Source organism: Neodothiora populina, assembly GCF_041146345.1.
Source record: "Neodothiora populina strain CPC 39397 chromosome Unknown canker_contig_6, whole genome shotgun sequence".
NCBI lineage: Eukaryota > Fungi > Ascomycota > Dothideomycetes > Dothideales > Dothioraceae > Neodothiora > Neodothiora populina.
The window spans coordinates 1,268,602-1,289,491 of NW_027191414.1; the positions used below are offsets into that span (position 1 = coordinate 1,268,602).

The 20,890-nt window shown below is 49.9% G+C and overlaps 7 protein-coding genes across 10 annotated transcripts; 3 read left to right on the forward strand and 4 right to left on the reverse strand.

Moving 5' to 3' along the window:
* Window positions 1-870: 870 nt before the first annotated feature.
* AAFC00_006039 (uncharacterized protein) lies at window positions 871-2,015 on the forward strand (the record flags this gene model as incomplete). The annotated part of the gene is made up of 3 exons (XM_069345923.1): window positions 871-911; window positions 966-1,774; window positions 1,828-2,015. 3 exons carry the CDS (start codon window positions 871-873, stop codon window positions 2,013-2,015), a joined length of 1,038 nt encoding a protein of 345 aa, XP_069198130.1.
* Window positions 2,016-3,637: 1,622 nt separating this feature from the next.
* AAFC00_006040 (uncharacterized protein) lies at window positions 3,638-5,665 on the reverse strand (the record flags this gene model as incomplete). Its single annotated transcript, XM_069345924.1, has 7 exons — window positions 3,638-4,423; window positions 4,486-4,626; window positions 4,714-5,022; window positions 5,075-5,255; window positions 5,348-5,505; window positions 5,556-5,587; window positions 5,638-5,665. 7 exons carry the CDS (start codon window positions 5,663-5,665, stop codon window positions 3,638-3,640), a joined length of 1,635 nt encoding a protein of 544 aa, XP_069198131.1.
* A 3,760-nt stretch (window positions 5,666-9,425) lies between these two features.
* Window positions 9,426-11,069, forward strand: AAFC00_006041 (uncharacterized protein; the record flags this gene model as incomplete). Its single annotated transcript, XM_069345926.1, has 2 exons — window positions 9,426-9,632; window positions 9,693-11,069. 2 exons carry the CDS (start codon window positions 9,426-9,428, stop codon window positions 11,067-11,069), a joined length of 1,584 nt encoding a protein of 527 aa, XP_069198132.1.
* Window positions 11,070-11,549: 480 nt separating this feature from the next.
* Window positions 11,550-14,174, reverse strand: AAFC00_006042 (uncharacterized protein; the record flags this gene model as incomplete). The annotated part of the gene is made up of 4 exons (XM_069345927.1): window positions 11,550-12,437; window positions 12,582-12,953; window positions 13,015-13,500; window positions 13,728-14,174. The coding sequence occupies 4 exons, from the start codon at window positions 14,172-14,174 to the stop codon at window positions 11,550-11,552; spliced, it is 2,193 nt and encodes a 730-aa protein (XP_069198133.1).
* Window positions 14,175-14,771: 597 nt separating this feature from the next.
* On the reverse strand, window positions 14,772-16,443 carry AAFC00_006043 (uncharacterized protein; the record flags this gene model as incomplete). 2 transcript variants are annotated; one of them, XM_069345928.1, is made up of 2 exons in its annotated part: window positions 14,772-15,305; window positions 15,358-16,443. In XM_069345928.1, 2 exons carry the CDS (start codon window positions 16,441-16,443, stop codon window positions 14,772-14,774), a joined length of 1,620 nt encoding a protein of 539 aa, XP_069198134.1. The 2 variants fall into 2 exon arrangements, with proteins under 2 accessions (XP_069198134.1, XP_069198135.1); XM_069348294.1 differs by having other exon boundaries at window positions 15,358-16,377.
* Window positions 16,444-17,586: 1,143 nt separating this feature from the next.
* Window positions 17,587-18,471, forward strand: AAFC00_006044 (uncharacterized protein; the record flags this gene model as incomplete). Of its 2 annotated transcripts, none has more annotated exons than XM_069345929.1 (1): window positions 17,587-18,471. In XM_069345929.1, the coding sequence occupies one exon, from the start codon at window positions 17,587-17,589 to the stop codon at window positions 18,469-18,471; it is 885 nt and encodes a 294-aa protein (XP_069198136.1). The 2 variants fall into 2 exon arrangements, with proteins under 2 accessions (XP_069198136.1, XP_069198137.1); XM_069345930.1 differs by having other exon boundaries at window positions 17,887-18,471.
* A 171-nt stretch (window positions 18,472-18,642) lies between these two features.
* Window positions 18,643-20,799, reverse strand: AAFC00_006045 (uncharacterized protein; the record flags this gene model as incomplete). 2 transcript variants are annotated; one of them, XM_069348295.1, is made up of 3 exons in its annotated part: window positions 18,643-18,710; window positions 18,763-19,863; window positions 19,920-20,799. In XM_069348295.1, 3 exons carry the CDS (start codon window positions 20,797-20,799, stop codon window positions 18,643-18,645), a joined length of 2,049 nt encoding a protein of 682 aa, XP_069198139.1. The 2 variants fall into 2 exon arrangements, with proteins under 2 accessions (XP_069198139.1, XP_069198138.1); XM_069345931.1 differs by lacking the exon at window positions 19,920-20,799 and having other exon boundaries at window positions 18,763-19,141.
* Between the last annotated feature and the right edge of the window lie 91 nt (window positions 20,800-20,890).

Below are 20,890 nucleotides of genomic sequence, written 5' to 3' on the forward strand. Positions count from 1 at the left end.
CTTTGATTATACTGGGGTACCAGACCGTGACTGGGTATTCTAGAATTGGTATTTGCAGCGTAGCGCCCAAAAATTAGCTAGTTCCGATTTTGTTGTTTCTTTGTAGGCTAAGGTACTGTATATTGTGGACCTGTTTACCGACCAGCATATATAAATCCGAGTCAGTGCTACCGAAAGTTGCCTGACATAGCTATTTAGCAAACTCTAAAACCATGGAGGATAGAAGGAATCACATCGGGGATTGATTGACATGGGAGGCTGTCGTGGCCCAAGACGGAGACGGATGGGTGTGAAGGCAGATCTACGGCTCTTGCTATCAAATTGTGCTTTGATCACGTTAGCCCAATTGTGTTGCGTGATGTTACTTTCCTCTGCATCAATCGCTGATCTGTCTGTCCGTTTCACTCTGCTTGGTCTGATATGATCAAAACGCGAGTCAAACCTCAACAAATGCAGTGTCTTCCATTTCAGTGAATTCGAACATTGCTCGGAGACTTAACGGGTTGGCTCCACTCATGACGGACCCACCGGAACCAGATAGGATGACATTAGTGGGTTCAACGAGAGAGCCACAGTATCGGGATAGATTGGCCAGCAGAGACTATCAGTGTCGAATCGAAAACACCCTTGGGGAGTCAACCGTATCAACAGCTGCCGTAAGTAGGAGCCGTGGATGCCATATAGTCCCTTCGGACCCCAGGAGCAGGCGTGGGAGCAGTGCATGCTGGTTCATGACTTTCTTCCTTTACGATATTGATATCTCGAGTTCTCTACGCTATTCAAGACTGTATTGGATTCTGTATTCTTGACAGATTCGTTAGAGCCTCTCCAAGCCCAACTCTGTCGTTTCGTTCGTCCGACTCATATAAGATGGCTCAGAAGCCTCTAGAGATCTTGGTTGTCGGCAGTGGGTAAGTTGATGGTTGATGCTACCAGGCTGCGATTCGGGTACTAATGGAAACCAGTGCTGTGGGGTCAATATTTGGTGCTCGAGCCCAGGGTGCTAGATCCCGGGTCACTGCAGTCTGCAGGAGCAACTATGATGTAGCCGCATCCAGTGGCATTGCAATAAGATCAATCCTCTGGGGCAACAGCATCTTTAACCCGAATCGGGTGGTGAAAAGCCCATCTGACGTTTCACACGTCGAGTTCGACTATGTCGTCCTCGCAACCAAGCTTGGCAAGCAGTCCAACCGGACATTGGTCGACAGTATTCGTCCTGTGATCAGACCCAAGACGTGCTTGGTGTCAGTGCAGAACGGAATTGATGCGGAGATTGCTTTGCGTCAGGCGTTCAGGAATCCAGTATTTTCCTCGACTTGCTATATCAGTTGTTCGCAGAAGCAGCCTGGTATCGTTGAACATGTTTCGAGCATCAGACCACACGCTTTCTACATGGGCATCAATCGTCCCGGTACTCTGTCGAGTGGAGAGAAAGAGCTTGCCTCTTTCGTCAGCTTAGATTCTGCCTTCACCAAGGTGGACGATGCTCATGTAGAACGTTGGAGGAAGATGATCTTCAACACCGCATGGAGCCTGTCCACTTCCTTGATGGACTGCAACACTCATGAAGTGCTACGGGATGACTCTGGACTTAGACTCGTCTCTGGTCTTGCTCAAGAAGCCTACCGTGTGGGCCGTATGATGGGGATCAATCTTCCGACTGATATTCCAAAATATACTGTGGAGTCAGCAGGCAAGGCGCCTGCCCTTGTACCATCAATGCTGCAGGACATCCGTGCCGGCAAGCCTATTGAGGTCGAAGCTCTGTGCGGTAAGTGACTTTCAGTGATGGTGCACAAGCAGCAATGCTGACAATGTCTCTAGGTGGCATACTTCGAATGGCCAAAGAGAAAGGCATCGACACACCAATCTTGGAATCAATTTACGGATTCCTATCGAGGCTCAATGATGATCTCGAGTCTCGCAACAAGGAGCCTATGAGGATTCCTGTCATCCGCCCTGCTTTCAACATTCCTGCTATCGGTTTGAGTTCAATTCCTGCCCTTCTCTAGAACAATGCTGTCTGCTATGTGGCGAGTATGGGGCGCATGAATTATCATAATGACCTGATGGACGTATACGACTGTATTTCACGAGCTGATTGGCGTATTCATGTTATTACGATGATTCAAATTGATTCTTTACCTATTCTGTGATAACGGTGTGGATCCGAGTGTTGTACAGTAGCTTGGCTATCACGCTGTAAACCAGTCAAATGTAGCGACAGAATGTAGCACAAGAGAGATGCCACCGAATTCTGATAAGACAGGAAAGCTTGATCTTCACTCAAAATCAGCCAATGATGATCATCAATCCGGAAAGACACTAAAAACGAGCACAACACTAGAGATGCGTTCTCTAGCATTTGGGCGACATTCCCTCCGTGGACCTCAAAATCGGGACGGTAAACGTCACCGTTAATAATTGCTGCCTGTGTAATTTACCGAATGTGCGCTGGAGCGACGGTATGTCTTACGAAGGAGTGGACAGCTACGACATGAGAACCACGTAGCCGGGCGCCAGGCCGGGCCACGGTCCGAATGCTCAACATGCTTGTAGGAAACTCCTCATTGGTGGATGCGAGAGCCCGTGTGGTTGAGTGATCCACGCGATAAACAGGGGAAGCTTTAATTCGTAGGAGTAAGAATAAGTATAGTAGCCTTAATTCCTAGGCCGCAATATATGAGGTCCATAAACTCCGATATTGCCCAGGGTGAAGAACCAACTCGCGCTGCCGATCCACGCTGATCTTTGCATATAAGACGCATATATGCATGTAAGGTTGTAGCTACGCGTGGGCTACGGAAGTACAGACAAGCTTTAAAGTTAGCTGCGTGTAAGGTTAATTTCAGACCGGTAGTTTTAGACGACCAATATCATCATGGCGGAGCAAAAGCTTTGCCAGAAGGCACGGAAACCATGCAGATGCTGCCTGACGGCGAGCAGGGGTTCATACTAATGGCTCGCGAAAATCCCCTATCTTTGATGCATTGTGATTATCTCGCCATCCAGCTTCCTTCTAGCGTAATAAAACGTGCAGCCAAAGCAGAAAGAGACCCAAAGTCCTAATCTCACATGTGTTGTCCTCTGGCGTGATCAGCGGTCGTCAACGCTGTGGTGACTTGCAGCAGAGACAAATTACGTGCAAAGGATTTGCATTACGTAATTCTTCCCCCTCGGTGCAAAGCAAATGTAAGCCGTATATTCGCCTGATAGTGTTAATCTCGATGGTCTCAGTATCAGGGGGATACATCTTTCCAAGACATAACGATAGAATTTGGTGATCCGACGGATTACCGACCACCAATGATATACTCTTGATCATGTCGAGACTTGCTGATATCATTGCACACCACCTGGATCTGCTCTTCTATCAATATTTCATGATAGCAGAATGGTTTACTTTGATGCTACTGCACATCTTGGCGCCATGTGGTGACAGTGCAACAGCACTCATATGCTTCACTGACTGTTGCTTGTGTCATGTGAATGTCCGGAGGTCGTGCAGGAACATATGTCCTAGCTGTGATTGTCAGGCAGCCGCTGCGCAGTTGGGTGTCTGATCAACACATGCCATCTGCTCTTCAGCAGGTCAAGCAACTAGTGTAATGACTCGCGCATCGAATCGGCGAGCTCAACTGATAGCTGCCTGGTCCTCCTCAACCTCGAACACTGTCGCCTGGCGGACGCCACAACGTTCACCAACATTGTTGAGCTGTCGATCTATCCACCTCTTCTGCTCCGTCGATATCTCATCCGAGGTCCTGGCTACACGAAGCGGCCAATGAAGCAGGTAGCCAACTACCAGATCTACCGTGTGATTCATCTCTTCGTCGCTAGAGTTCAGGTGCTCCCCATTCCGCTTTCCCCAACGGAAATGCAATGGTACGCTAGAGCATATTTCATCTGTAGCCCGCTGCTGAATATAGGTAGCATGGCGATATTCCTCCTTCTGAGAGTACCCGACTGGATACATCCACATGATCCCTGTGGTCATGATCTTAGCAGCCAGTATCCGGCATGAATGTATCTTGTTCAGTGCACTGGCGACGTAGACGTCTCTGTAGTCGTATACGGGTCCCACCCATGCAGTTGCTGTGTCAATATCCTCCGGCAGGTCGGCGATATAGCCTATTGTGCGAGGTCTAAATTCATCTGGTAGTTTCGTATCAGCCATGGCCTTTTCTACCTGGCGTGCTCTGCCGACCAAGGCCTGCATGTCTGAAAGAGCTTCAGTATCGGGCGCATGTCGCATTATCTCCTTCTGTATTTGCAACAAGGTGGGAAGCTCTACGGCATGATGCATGAGATCATGGACAGGATCACGATAATCGTATGTGCCGAGATGTGTATCACTGAGCCACCCTCCTTGTTCCGGAAAATCTTCTGGAGCCGTCCCTGAGCGCAAACAATTGATGAACTGCGCCGATCGTCAGCTCCGTCTCAACAGACTTTCTGCTCTTCTAATATCGTGCCACGTACCATTTCTGTTCTGACTTGGCGGAATAAAACCAGCCCCAGGGGATCATGGAACTGAGACGAACCGCGCATTTTCAGTATTGCCGCAGCTCCATCAATGTGACTCGACCATGCCCTCATTGATCCATCCGAGGCATTTATAGTCTAGATATCTAATGTCAGTTCTATACTCACAGAGATCCACTCCATGCAGCTGGTAAGTGCTACCAGAGCGCCCGAAGTCGAACTCACCTCGTACCAAGATAAGACCAATGCGGCAAGGAGGGTCTCATCCTTCTGTGCAAATGTAGTATCTAGAAGCGCCGTAGACATTGTCTTTATTGCCTTGCCATAGGCAAGGGCGGCCTGATGCTGTAGTATCCTCTTGCTTGAAAGCATTGAAAGTGCACTCAAGGCCACAGCATGAAGAGACACTCGCAAAGGTGACCCTTCGGAAGATGCCTGGTACAATGGAGCCAACGCATGCAAGATATTGTGTCCATCATCATAACCGACGCCATACATTGTATCAAAGTTCTTAAAGCATATGTTCACAGCTTGCTATGGTTGGTCAGTGAACAGTTAGGCATGATGCTTGAGGGAATTCGTGAACCTCTTGTATTGACAGCCAAGGCGGCGGTCTAATAGATTCAGATGAGGAATACACCCTCAGCTGGCCAAATCGCGACTTCAGTTCCCGAGAAACATCATCGGAGGTGAAGGACTGCCTCCTGCGAACGAGTGCTGTTGATGTCCCACTGCTTTCTTCATCACATTCTGCTGATTTTGGTAACCTTTAAAGTGTCAACTTCTCGATACGAGACTCGCACAACATACCACCACTTGAAGTCATAGTTGACATAAGAAAAAGAAGGCCACTGCATACCGTGCATTAAAAGCCTTTGACTGTGGCCTCTGCTTCTTAGGGAGCTGTTGCTTTCGCTTCACAGCCTCTGTTTGGTTTCTGAAGATTACGTCCGAATAACCTGGACAGACTCGCGATGTTTTCACACACTGGTAGCAAGAAGGCTTGCCTTCGTCACACTTATAATGGTCAGCAAAGAGCACTACTCCGTAAACATGCATATAGTCACCTTTATCTTCCTGGTTTTACAGGTTTGACAAGCTATGTAAGGTAGGTTAGTCAAGAGACCGACGCCGTAGACTAGGTCGCACCTTTGCTTGGAGCCCCAGTCCGTCCCATGTCGAGCCGATTGACTCAAGGAGAGGAATGCACGATATCTTGAGTCACTTCTTCTACATTCTTAGTTGGGAAGAGTTCCAGAAATGAAATCAGCAGCCTAAGATAAATGGGTGGCTGTGGCTGAGGCGGATTTAGGATTTACGAGCCGGAAGCTCGAAGGTGAGAGACTCGGAATGCGCCGGCGGCACCTCTGTGAAAGTATAAACTCAGGTACCTATTTTTATCTTAGACCTTCATTGGAAGAGATTGACCTTGACTATAGACAGAGGTGTCATCCTTAGGTAGTCATCCCAGCTGTCATTAAAGATGACTGACTAGCTGTTGCGGCAAAAGTACCGAGCAATATGATATACACTGATGTCATAATGGGTGTTAATGGCTAGATACAATATAAGTGTGATCTGTCTAAGGCCCTTTCTTTCTCCACCGCAGATTGCCGCCTACCCCAGCAACCCCAGACACGCTTGTGCCCCCGAAGACTGCGGTGAAATGTTGCTGTGCATCTTCACAGAGATTATGTCGTTCCTTCCATTCTGCAATCTTGCTTTGCAGTGCACATCCAGTAGCGACAAGTATCTCCCAGACAATCTTCTCGACATCGAATCCGAACTTGTATATTAGGTTATCGCGCGGCCCCCAAACCCGAATGTGGGCTTCGGTGGACGAGTCGATCAGATCACCTTCGTTGACAAGGTGACCTGCATTCATCTTGGGCGTGTTCGCATGTAGAAATGCTGGTCGCACTATTGCCTCGTCTGGGCTCATTTCACGAACTGTCGAGTTTCTCCCCTCAGACTTGCGTTCCTCTGTCTGTTGTGGCTGCGACACGGCGGCAACCGAGCCCCGGAAATCATCGAATGGGTGATACTGTATCATGCCGCTTCCCTTTTCTAGCCCACCAGACTGCCTCGATACTGACTGGACGTGCTTACGAACACGGTACCAGGGTTGTCCAAGCACGGTCGCTGCAGCAAGGAACGTCTCCTTGTCACCTTGACCGAGTGCACCTTGACTAAGCAGGGGATAGTAATACGCAGGCCCATAGATGTTGTAATAATTGGCGAGGAGCAGCGTCTTGAGATGAGTGTGTTTGTTGATTAGCAATTGTCCCGCCTCACTAGAGCTCTTCGGTAGAACACCTTCTGGGTAGGCAGGAAAACCAGCTATTGACCAAAATAGAGGGGACTCTGTAGCCTGCCAGAAGTCAGGCCAAATCACTAGACCGGTGGTAGTATAAGGCTCGTGTGGAAACATGTCGGTCGCCGGATCGACGAGAGGTATGCTGTCGCTATCAAGGTAAAGAACATGTGCAAAAGAGCAGAAGAGCATAGCGAGGGACTTCAATTGGTAGTGCGTGACTTCGAAGCCATTCTTCCGGTTTCGAGCGCTGTCTTTCTCTCTTGACCTGACACGGCTGTTCAACGACCGTCGTGCTCTCAGTGCTCGAATGCCTTGTCCAGCGTCAAGATAGTCTGTGATGATCAAGCACTTCGCTCCCAGCAATGGTAGATACTGTTCGCACAAGTCCTTTTCGTACTCTTCCGAAGTTGCTACGAAGATCTCGACCGGAAGCGTGCTGCCGGATTTGCGCAGCATGTGCAACCCAACTATAGCAGGACCAAAGTACTCCCCGCCGCCGACGACGACAACTCCAGTGCCATTGAAAACACTGCTCCCATTGGCGTCCCAATGCGAGTCCATAGACTCGACAAACTTGGCGTGCGCCGATTGCAAAGAGGCAATATGTGATTTGTCGCTACTGACGCGATTATGATCTGGGGAGCGGAGGCTGAAATCATCGTCTGCTACCGGAACGTGCGCCGCGTTAGAGCTCAGTCGAATCTTTGGGACATCTGGTCGTGCGTCTTCGAATGCCTTGCTCCAAAATTGCCACAATTGCAAGACGGATTCAGGCTTAGAACTGACAGGCCGCGGAGACACATCATCAGAATCAGGGTGCGAGGGTGATGTCGCCTTCAACGATGAGATACCCTCGTGGACCGCTGCCGGCGCATGCACAGACAATGCAAAAAAGGATAGCAGAAGGCATACGAGGGCGACTACGGAGAGATAGCGCACCCAGCGCAGACTAGATATCATCATGGCAGCAATGGCGATGAACTATCTACGCACTCTGCGCTTATCATATTACTAGCCCTCAGTCATCAAGACTATGGGGTGCGTTGAGGAAATGTTCGTTCACTGATTTGAAGGGAGAAATTGTATATCAGTTGTGGCCGGTGGTTGTGCTGACGTACATCTCTAGGGCTTACTGAAGGAGACCAAAGCTTTGACTTCGCGAGTATTGAACGTTATGTGTATAACCCTTAATCGTTATCAATACTTATCGTAAGTCTTCTCACTACGTGACGTCCATAATGATGTTTGGTCTAGCTTGGCGTAGGGTGCGATAGTATTCCATGCTGATAAGTTGCATCAATATCGATAGATGTGTCTAGAGTTGTGTGTTTGTGGCATCGTTGCCTAAGGTTCTGTTAGGCAACCGGGCCTTATTATGCACGAAAGCCTCAAAATCGTGATATTTCTGACGAACGACGGAAAGCCCGCAAGCTCATCGATATCATCAGACTTAGCATTGCTCTTGTTATATATCGCACACGCTGTCCGCCCTCGAACTTACGTGACGTGATCTACTTACTAGGGGTCAAATAGAAGTCGACATCCAGGGATCTACTTTCATCCATGATTTCTGAACTACAGTCATGCGACAGCGGCGATAAATCATCGTCTTGTATTACTGTAGTCGGTTCAAATCGATTAGCAGAGGATAGTTTGGTATCGCGACGACATTGATTGGCGGAATCAATGTCGTCGCGATACCAAAAGCTACTTCAACGACTCACGCACTTAATCGCAATTGATTAGCGACCACACGCGGGCATTCTTGTTTGTCTAAGAACGCATGGAAGGATACCGAGTTTTCAATGTCACGGTAGGTCCTCATAGCCGGCTCCGCGGTCTCTAATTGCTATTAAGCCAGACGGAAGTTCACGAATCACAGCAGCTTCCATGACAAATGCAATATGTCTCCTATATCCACTACCACGACATGATCTGTCCACGGCGTAATTGTGTATGATGTCAGTTGAAGCCTACTTACAGCACGACATGGATGTGAAGGTTTCTGTAAGCTTGCTCTCAATTGCAATGCTGGAAAAAGGCATTTCTAGGGCAAAGGTGCCTACTAAGCCTAAACAAGACAGGTGAGCCTCCAAATACAAACTCGAAGATTCAACGCCTAAAAGGTTATAGGATGCAAGAACGTGCTGAATACTAGAGGTACAGTAGGTCAGCATCAGGCGATATTGCAGGTGACCATGAGTCCTTGAGGACCAAGAATACTAGGTCATCGAGCCTGCCTGACACTTTCTTACCTTTCTATTCTCTTGCATGTGGAATGAGCAGAAAAGATATTGCTCGTGGGACATTCAAAATCAAACAAAATCCGAAAGGCGAGGGTGAGACCCCGCGATCTCGGTCGCGCTTAGCGCCCGATCCAAATCGACGCTTCACATGCGCTGGTGCACGCGGCAGGTGCTCGAATCTATCCGAACAAGGGACTACCTTAACTAAGGTAAGTGCGTCTGGGTCAATATGTCGTCATGCTCTTTGTTATTCACATTTTAGTCGGAGTTTGTTAGGACAACATAGAGTCCGAATAATGGATTACCATAAAGGCTCGATGGTTCCTCTTCCTAGAACTAAGCATCTACAAAGTGTACGACCCTCTCAAGCAAAAATGACGTCCATTTTCCAAGACACCTTATTTGGTGTATGCGCGCGATTCGTCACTCGGGGTAAGGTCCTTGGTTGGCAGGAGAATCATGATGAAGACCTTCGACTGCGATATATTTATGGAGACGAAAAAAGGTCTTCTACCTCGTCAGATGAATTAGAGAAAGGTCAAGACCATAGACTGATCGAGTTTCTCGAGAATGACCCTCAGGTATGACTATGAAATGTGATGTTGTTGCAATATGCAATGGCGTGGCTGACTCCCGACCAGGATCCACAAAATTGGTCTCTGCGCAAGAAGATCTTCGTCACTTTCAACATCTGTCTTCTGACGTTCTCAATCTACATTGGATCTGCTATCTACACCTCTGGACTTATGGGCATCACACAAACATTCGGCATCTCGCAGACGGTAGCAATCCTTGGTCTGACTTTGTATGTTCTTGGATACGGCCTGGGTCCCATGATCTGGTCTCCAATCAGCGAGATTCCATACTTTGGACGTAGTCCAATTTATCTGGGCACCTTGTTCGTCTTCGTATTCTTCAACTTTGGCGTGGTTTACGCGCAGAATCTGGGCATGCTTCTTGCATTCCGTTTCTTGACTGGTTTCTTTGGCAGTCCTGTTCTTGCTACTGGAGGTGCCAGTCTAGCAGACATGTACACGCCCAACAAGCGTGCTTACCCATTCGCATTCTACGGCGTGGCAAACGTCATGGGACCTACCGTTGGACCTCTTATCGGTGGATTTGCAGCCCAGTACAAGGGCTGGAAGTGGCCGATCTGGGAGCTGATCTGGCTTTCCGGTTTCTGCTGGGTCTTCCTATTCTTCTTCTTTCCCGAGACCTCGGCGGCGAACATCCTTTATCGCAGGGCTGCTCGACTGAACAAACTCCAGCCTCAAGATGGACCTCAACTCAAGTGCCAGGCACAGGTTGAGGCCGAGAAGATGACGCCAAGCGAGGGCATGAAAATGACCTTTGTCAGACCATTTACCCTCACTCTGACGGAGCCCATCGTCTTCTTCCTCAACCTGTACATTGCACTCGTCTATGCAGTCCTTTACTGCTGGCTAGAGTCCATCCCTATCGCATTCACCGAGGTCCACGGCTTCAGCCTTGGCATCACGGGACTATGCTATCTCGGCATCGCCGTTGGAGCAGTCATCACGGTCCCACCTTACTGCATCTACAACTACTATTTCGTCGAGCACAGATTCAACGACAAGCTCGAGCTCAAGCCCGAGATCCGACTCGAGTCGGCCCTCGTCGGCTGCTTTTGTCTGCCCATCTGTCTGTTCTTCTTCGGCTGGACCGCAAAGGAAAACATCCACTACATTGTGCCCATCATTGCCACCGCCTTCTTTAGCATCGGCGCGTTCTTATCCTTCTCGAGTGTCCTGAACTACCTCGGTGACGCCTACCCGGATTACATCGCTTCCATCTACGCCGGCAATGATCTCTTCAGATCGGCGTTTGGTGCCGGTTTCCCTCTTTTCGCGAATCAAATGTTCACCACTCTTGGTTTGGACTGGGGTAATAGCCTGTTGGGCTTCATCTCCATCATCTTCATTCCCATCATTTACTGGCTGTGGTGGAAGGGCGAGTCCATCCGCAAGCGAAGCAAGAGAGCTAGACACGACTTGTAGAGCTTATTCAACGACGAACATGACAGTCCTATGACAACAAGAACAGCGTAAAGAGGTGTCAGGACACGAACGATGTTATGAGTACTTAATAATAACAAGAACATTTGGTAGCGATCGGTAGATCTAAAGGGGAGGGAACCATGGTGTGAGAATTGGTTATTTGTATGCAATTCGAGTAACTATAATAATAGTATACAATACAAACAGAGAGGAGTTTGGTCAATGTACTGTATATTCCACTTCACCACAACTGATAACAGCAAGAATTGCTTTTATTATCGTTCACCCGCGTCTATACCACCCTGTTACGCCAATGCTGCCAAATGAGAGAACTAAAACATAACAATGAGTCGCGCGTGGATAGTCGAAAACAACATCCGCCCGGCGGAACTAAATCGCATCATATCGAAAAGACAAAACAAGAGGAGTTTCAAGCAGATAATACAAGGGATGACAATTGCTCTTGTCCAGTAACGATGATCACATGGCAGGCCAGCTACCAACGCCCATATTCATCGTCCAGCCAATATAGCTATTCTGAGCCAGATCGTCGACGAAGCCTTGCCAGTTCATCCACGAGTCGTCCATCTGGCCCATGCTGAGGTCGTAGTCCATCGGTAACGTCGAGGCAGGCTCCCCGTCGGTCAAGGAATCGGTTGGTATCGAGGCCGGCGTCGTCGACACCATGGATGCGAACAGGTCGAGGTTGGTGGACATGGCCGTTGTGGTGGACGTCATTGGTAGTTCTTGCTGCTGCTGCTGCTGCTGCTGCTGCTGTGTGTTAGGCTGGTAAGCTTGTGCTTGGCTCGTGGCAGCTTGCATTTGGGCCTGGTGCATGGCTCTCCGACGCCGAGCCATGCGCATTAGTTTTCGGATGGGTTTCCATAGTCCTCCATTGGCTCCCTCGGCCACTTTTACTGCAACGTACTCGAAGTTGGATTCTGCTGTTCGCCATGCACGTTCTACGAGCTCTGTATTTTGGAGTGACGAGGAGCACAGCTCTGCGAGAACGACGGCTAGGGAGTGCCAATTGACGTATGACTCGAACATCCAGTGCCAGCAGTGCGTCGTCTCATTGCTGAATGTTCTCTTGAGCTCAAGGGTTTCCGTTGCACTCAGGAGTATATTCACTGCTCCTGGTGGTGGTGGTGTCATGGCTGGATGACGCTGCAAGGGCCGCACAACGGACAGCCATAAACCAGAAATGATGATCTTGCCGAGGCAGAATGCGGCATATTGGATGTCTTGAGTCAAGTCGCATTTGGACAAGAATTGTTGTGTCAAGTAGGCATCGAGCCGCCGGACAGCTTCTTGTCGTACTTCCCAAGACTGTTGTATAGGTCGCGGAGGAGCGTCATTGTCTCGAACCTGCTACGCATTAGCTGGAGTTGTACGGCGCGAGTATGATGGAACAACGCGTGCGGAATGCGGTCACAGTCAACACAGTGCAATGAGTACATCTCTTATACCGATGATCTGGCGCCGAAGACAAGCTTGATGGAGGTAACTCACTGGCACAAAGTTCAGTTCGCGAAGCAGATACTGAGCTTCACTAGCTATCACTGTGAAGGTGGTGTCGGTAAACTCGTGTTTTCTCGATGGCGGCTCGGTGGTACCAGGGCCGAAATCGGCATCATTGATGTCCTCCAGGCATTTGGTGTTGTAGCCGTTGCTGGGTATGCACGAGTCGGATCCTCTGTCGGAGGCAGCTTGGTAGTCCAAAGCCAGCAGAGAAAACCAAGCTCGACGGTAAATCTGCCCCTGATAGAACGTGAGAGTCGCATAAGACTCCTCTCGATGCAGCTGTAATGCTATGGCTATGCGAGAGGCCAAGCCCATCAACGTCCATGACTGCGGTCCGTTGTTGTGGGTTCTGATCGCGCTCTACATGCCCGCGTGTCAGTTCCATGGATTCTTCTTGCCACTTACATCCACTTGTACGTACCACGTAAAGAACCAAACCTTGTAGATATACGATGCTGTGATTGTTAGCCATGCCGATGATCTGGAAATTGCGCTCCATAATCGCACGCCATTGGTTGCTAATGACTTCTTTCTGCTCTCCAAAGTACGCCAGGCATTCTTCTTCATTACAAGAACATACTGTTGTGTAGAATGCGGCAGCTCTCAAGAACCGGAACGTGCTACTCCGAACCGGGAATCCGAGGTAGGGGTCCCCATTTCCTGCAGATCGTTCAAACGTCGGCAAATGGAATATCTTGAACACTGGATCTACATGGCGTTTGTATATATTCAGATACTGGCGGATGTTTTGACTCGACAAGAATTCTGATGGGTCTTCTTTGTAGTCATCGGACTGGAGAGGGAGATCAATCGCTGCGCTGTCTTCCTGCGAGGCGAGATCAGGAGGACTGTTATCAATTTCATCCTCGTCATCTCGGCTTTCGAGTACATGGCGAAGCCCATTCAGCTACGTTAAGATGTTAGCCGAAACAAAGGCAAAGTCTTGAAACATGCTTCACGCAGAGCTGACAATTACATCGCGATGATTTACATAAGTCTCTCTCACGAAGCATTGTGGATTTGCATATCACGAGAATGATCAGGTCAAAAGCAGCCCATCGGACCGGCATATTGCCCATCGCGCATAGGAATAAGAGTGGATACAACACACCACAAAAAAAGAAACGCCCTTACCTCATTGCTCAATTGGGTCCAGACTGTGGATCCTAAGAGGCGACTAATATCAGTGTCGCCACTGCTGCTGTGACTTTTCGAGTTGCTGTTGCCGGGCGACGAAGTAGAAGTGGCAGGTGAGTCGGGCTTATCATGAAGGACGAGTTTCGCAATATCGTGTGTAGCAGATGAATTGTTAGTACTGCTGAGTGACGAGACCAATTCCTCGAGTTTCTTCACGCGCAATCGCAGTTCAGTGTTGGCCTCTTTCCTGCCACCGCGACGGCCGCGCGGGAGTCGTGGTCGAACCACCGGAGTACACTCTTTGCCTGCCTTGCTGCAGGCGCCACACGGCTGTCGTTTGTCGCATCGGATCTTGCGCTTGCTGCATAGTTCGCAGGACAGAAGCGCTACGCCGGGTGGGTTTGCATCTTTCTTTTTCTCCGCACTATTATATGGATCCTCCATTTGTGACACGCGCGTATAGTATGCGCGTAGATGATGATGGTCTGTTGGTTACGATGCGTCACACCAAACTAATCCTTAGGACGCAATAGCCCTCTTGTAAAGCGAGACGCCCTTCGGAGAAACACTAAGATGCTGATCCGAGGAGTTGCGACATGGATCCATACAGCAAGAATACACAGCAAGTACACTTAGATACCTAAGGCAACAACGTGCAAGGGCAAGAGCCTTTCTTCGACTGGAAAGTCAATCCGCTTCTACCGTAGCAGAAGCATACTACTAGTAATTCGGCTGAGAGCCAGACATTACCAGCAGAAAATTACGGGTATGGCCTCAGCTTCGATCGAGCGCGGATGGTGACGTCTACTATAGGTTCACGCTAACCGTTTTTCGAAGCTTCGATCGTGCCTGCCACGGCCGTGCTCATTCACATGGCAGTCAAGCAGTAAGCCATTGATACGACGACGACGACGACGACGACAACAGCGTTATACTTTCTTCTGTGTGGAAAACACGTCATTCATGTGATATATCCATTCTCTATATGGGATGTCTATATGAAGCAAAACATTCGTGTAACAGGTATAAGACCTAGCGTGCTCATGCCTTGAAGCCCATTGCCTGCCACTCGGCGTTGACCTTGGCCTTGACCTCCTCAGGATACGAGTTCTTAAAGTCCGCAGCCACCCAGTTTGCACCTGTAGTGTACTCGACAGGCATCAGTGCATCGGACACGACCTTACCACCCTTCACTGGGCTGTGCGCTCCGTGACCGTTGTAGGGAATGAGAGGGAAAGCTCTGACATCAGGGAAGAAGGTTTCGTCGTCGTTAGGGCGGCAACGAGTGGTGAAAGCCCAGATGACATCCTTGAAGTCAAACACATCGATGTCATCACCGACCAACACAAGTCTGTGAATGGTGTATCCGACCTTGTGGTTGAAGACGAGATCACCGATCTTCTTGGAGAAGTCCTTCGAGTTGGTCTTCATGGCACGCAGCTTGGCAGTGTCAATCTTGAGTGCCACCCAGGTGACCTGAGATTCGAAGTTTGACATGGCTTCGACGACAGGCAGATCATTATCTTGACAGAGCTGGCGGATCTCAGCTGCTGCAAGGGGTCCAATCATGGTGTGCTATGGTTCTGTTAGTGCAAAGGTTTTCACAAGATCGCAATCAGGAACTTACCGTCTCATCGGTCAATCTACCACATGCTGACACGGGCATGATGGGGTCATCACGGTGAGTGATAGCGTTGACGGTGTACTTGGGGCATTGGTGAGCGTCACCAGGGAAAACGTAACCGTGCATCTCTCCGAAAGGACCTTCGGGCGCAGTCTCGGTGACGGACAGAGTACCCTCGAAGACAATCTCACTGTTGGCAGGAACCTTCAAGTTGTTGGTCTCACACTTGACAAGATCGAGCGCAGTGCCAGTCATGGCTCCAATGTACTCGGACTCGGTCACGCCGTCCGGAAGAGGCATCGAAGACGCCATGATGGCAGCAGGCGGCACTCCAAAGCAAAGCGCCCACGGCACATCCTTGCCCTCCTTCTTCCACATCTCCTTGACCTGCCAGATATGCTGAGGCTCGATTACGAGTCCAACCAGGTGGCGCTTGTCGTAGATCATGGCGCGAGCAATCGACCAATTCGTCCACTTGCCATCCGGGGATTGCACAACGTGCATGCCATACGTCTGAATATATTTTCCGCCATCATCCTGGTGGATCAAAGGGGTAGGAAGCTTAGTGAGATCGATGTCGTCTCCGAAGATCTTGTTCTCTTTGCAAGGTCCGCTTTCGACAAGGTTAGGTGGCAGCGGCGTCGACTTCTTTGCAGACAGCATCTTGTCCAGGATTTCCTTCATGCCGGCCGTTGGGGGCAGTGCGAGGTGTCTAGCCAGACGACCGAACCGCGTAGCCTTGTCAAATCTCAGCGCAGCGGGTGCGCCAAGAATACGGAAAAGTCCATCCTGGTTGCCCTTGACGTTGTTGAACAAAGGAGCCTTGTCGTCCGTCTCGTATACTTTACGGATAATGGCCGCGACCTCGAGGTTAGGGTCCTTTTCGTCATTAATTTCGACCAAGTCGTTATCTTCTTTAAGCGCCTCGACGAAAGACCTGAAGTTCATATGAGGTAGGTCCTGTCCGCTAGACGAGCTGTGGTAGCTCTGGACCGCACGCTTCGGGGTGAATGTTGATGACATGATGTTACGTCTCGCCAATGCTGTGGTTCTTAGTGATGTGTTGAGTCTAGGCAGTATAGTCTGCATAATTTATATCCAATGTCCAATGTTCAGTAAGAAGGTGACTACTTGGACAATCACTACAATAGAATAGATAGATAAACAACAAAATCAAAACAAAAAGCCGGGATCGCGCGACTATCTATATACTCGTACCTTCTACGAACCGATGATGATCAGTTAAACATAGACCCTGAGACACCATTGCACAAAAAAAGTCCATGTCATGCCATGTCAGAGTGCCCGAACTACCTTGATGTCCCTTGCACTACCACTCCACTCCACCGCCAGCCCGCCCGCCTGCCCGCGAACCCCCAAGTCCCGAATACAACGATGAAAGACCTGCTAGACTACCCCTCGTATGTTCCTAGGTAAGGTACAGTAGTCTCCAGCACTTCCCACACGTACACGTATGCGCGCGCGCGGAAGTCCCGGATGAAGCGGTGCGGTAACGCAACATACTTACAAGATAGCAATAGTGCGGCAGCTCCAAGAAACGAACACTGCTTCTGTACGGAGACCAACCGTAAACCGCGTATCCGTTCTGGTCAGGAGAGATACTGTGATTACTACTATTGGAAAGAAGGCCATGATCTGCCACTAACATCTCTCGGCGCTTCGGGGTCTCGGCGTCTCGGCGTCTCGGATGGGGATCGTCTCCAGGGGCAAATACGCTACCTGAATATTGCGTAGCGGAGATCAGACGACTCTCGCGCGGGGCCAATCTCCTATTTCCCTTACTGCGGATCGCGAGAGCGACGAAGTAGGAGAGGCCGCGGCCCCGAATGTCCTGCCTGTCATTAGTGTGTACGGAGATCTGGCATTGACCATGGCGAGTCGGGGAGGCGGCGGCGCATTGGTTTTGTCTTTTCTTTTTGCATTCTTGCGGCCGTTCAGTTCGTCATAGTGGTCTTGGGTTGTTGGAGTGTGTTTTGGTTAGGTGCTTGGGAGATGCAGGAGGACTGGGGAAGGGATATAATTAATTGTGTTCTCGCCTTTTCTTTTAATTGTTTTTTTGTTACGCATGGTCTGGCATCTATATCTCTGTATCTACCCTCTTCCCTATAGCATTTTACAAAGATAATCAACGAGGCACCGAAGGGATTGAAGCTTTTTCATATTCTTGAGATAGAGGCACTAGAGCATTGGAGAAGAAGACCACAAGGAATCATGAGCTGTATGCTATCAACGAATTTCGTGTCGTCAGTCGCTCGATCGAGTACGACGGCGGCATCGAAAGGCGCTATTACTTCAACTGCTGCTCTTGCTGCCAAGACCACTCCGACGTTCTGTTGTCGTCGTCAGGAAACCCCGAGGACATATACCACACGGACTATTCGGCCCACGCTATCCTCATCATCTAAGCATATTGCGCAACTGCCCACGAACACAAGGCGGCATATCAGCACCACTGCAGGTCTTCAAGGTCTCCAGGATGGCAACCAGTCTGGCATCTCAACTACTGTCAAAATGTCCCCACCGCGCCCCAAGCGGATAGTGGTCGGCGTGACGGGCGCGACAGGCACACTATTCGCGATTCGCATCCTGCAAGTTCTTAAGGCGCTGGGCATCGAGTCGCACCTGATCATGAGCAAATGGGCGCTCGCGACGATGAAGTACGAAACGTCAATGACCGAAGCCGAGGTGCGGAGCCTGGCGACAACGAATTACACGATGAAGGACATGTCGGCGCCGCCGTCGAGTGGCTCATTTCTGCATGATGGTATGATCATCGTGCCGTGCAGTATGAAGACTCTCGCCGCGGTTCGTATCGGCTTCTGCGATGATTTGATCTCGCGCTCGGCGGATGTGTGTCTGAAGGAACGCAGACGCTTGGTTCTGGCTATCAGGGAGACGCCGTTGAGCGATATTCATCTGGAGAATATGTTGTCTTTGCGCAAGGCCGGCGCGGTCATTTTCCCTCCTGTGCCGGCTTTCTACACGCGGCCGAAGACGATTGACGACATTATCAACCAGAGTGTGGGACGGATGCTGGATGCGTTGGATATCCATACCGAGGAGTTTGAGAGGTGGGATGGCTTCAAGAAGTTATAGATATGTAATTATTCAATGTACCTGTATGATGCTTGTGCTGTGATTACGAAACTTCATTTGCTTGACCCTTTGCACATTTGGCAAGTGTCGCTTCGACTTCCTCCATGTTTTCGGCTTCTTTGCCTTGTGAATTAAAGCTAGTGTGATGATGCTAGACATGGAAGCAGTCATCTAGAGGCCCCACTCCAGTTGGTCAAAAGTCGGCTCAAAAGCCATGCTGTTGTCGAAGAAATCGTTGCCTGAAAATGACATCAGTACCTAGTTCTCCTCAGTCTTCTAGAAGTCACCTACCCCAGTCAATGTTGCCAAAGTCGTCAAACAGATTATCGTACATCTCGGGCTGGCCAACGCCCAGATCGGCTTGTAGCGGCAAGATTGGTCCGTCGCCTTGTGGTACGGCAGTCACAAGCTGAGCACCCGCATTTGACTGCTCAGCCATGGCTTCTCGACGCCGAGCGATAGAGTTCTGAAGAGCATTCGAAGCTTTTGAGTGTAGTGTCGACAGCCAAGGCTGATGATCTGCGTCGTTTGTGGAGTCCGAGCCCGGTCTCTCACTAGTGAGGACTTTGATGAAGCGTGATTGAATTTCATGCGCAGACTCTGCCTGAGGTAGGTCCTGATGCCCGAAAAGCTCGAGAAGCAGAGCGGAACTTATCCCGGCGTGGATCATTGACCACGACCGTAGTGGTACTGTAGACAAGGCTTGCAGATCCAGGAAAGCCTGCATCGTCCGAACGAAGCTGACTTTTGCTCTTATTGCGAGAGACATCTGGTCAGGGTGGTTTATGTTGGCTGCAGATATCTCTCGTTGCAGAAAGATTCGACAAATAACCTGCTCGCTGTACGCAAAGTGAAGGTACAGAGCATACTGTTCGACACGCACACGACGGCTAGCCCGAGCCACGGGAATGCCCACATAGGTATCACGTCGTGCTCGCAGCCCATCGAGGAGTCCAAGGTAATGCGATGCTGTCTCAACCGTCGCTCTTACGGCATGTGGTAAAGCCAGATAAGCACGACAGATCTCGGTAAGCTCTGACATGCAACTCACGAAATCATGGTTCCCGGAGACCGCTGGTGTAGATAAGCCGGAAGTACTCGTCCCGAATGGCGATCTGTCAAAAGACATCGAAAGCACGCAGTCTTGTGATAGAATAGCCGACCACAGGGCTCTTTTGTGTTCAGATAATCGTGATGGTTCCATCTCTGGTGAATGTGAATGAAGGCCGATACTCTGGGCAAGACGTATATTTGTGCCCAGCAGAGCCCAAGCAGCATCGGCTTGACCGTCGTTTTGTAATACATGCCCAAGTATCAGCAGAGCTTGTATGGTATTGAAGTTTGGCCGCAGCAGGAAATTGGCCAATCTGGCACAATGGAACGATCTCCGCGCTACGTGGATGTCAATGGGGTGTATTCGAGCAAGAGACATGTTGTGACAAACTGACCAAAATCCCTCGAAACTCGCATCCTGTCAGAATTGGAGAGGTCAGAGAATTGAGCTCCAGAAGCGAGGACTGCGAGCAGAAGACATGTCCGTGCCACGTCTGGACGTTCCTCCTCGCCAGTCGCAGGAGCAGCAGAGCTTTCGCGAGATGCAGTGAGCTCGAGATACGTGTCTATAAGCGCCTCAAGATCATTTTGATCAGATATCAGATGATGAATGGGATACACAACAGTCTGATAGTACTGCGCATAGCGCAAGACATCTGCATGCGTAGGGATCAGCCGATTCACTTGCTCAATCGCACTCTTGGCAGTGCCGTCTTTCATGAAGGGATATGACTTGAGTGTGTTCTGTAGACCAAGCGCAGGCCGTACGTCACGTTCCAGAGCAGACATGTTGGCAAATGGCGAACCGCTGACAAATGACGGAGTCGCGTTGACGCCGACGAAAGAGGGATCCTGAGGTTCGAGGGCTTCGGCATCTTGGTCTGGCGATGCAGCATTCACCAAAGGGGATGTCGTTGCATTCCGTCCTGCATTGACATCTTGATTATCTGACTGCACGAAGCCTCCAGTGTTTGAAGCAATAGTATCCGACTTCTCGACGTGACTGCCATCCAGACTCAAAGACTGTCGATCACCATTGCGCCCAGCACTTGTACCTCCCACTCCCGAAGCCGAATGACGATCTGCCGTTCTACGGCGAGTGGTAAGTCGTTCACTGGTATCATCAACCATACATATCTCCGGATGCCGTCGCTTGACGCAATTCGAGCACGGCAACACGCCGTTGCACTTCACTTTTCGAGACGCGCATGGATAGCATGCTTTGCGTTTCCGGCGAGCTTCTAGGATCCGGTCCGCGTCTTCTTTGGATGGCATTTTTCGTGCTTGTGGGCTCACATGTTTTAGGTACCTGTATCATTGATAGCGAAGGTACAAGTACTGTGGGGGATGAACAAAAGTCCGGGGT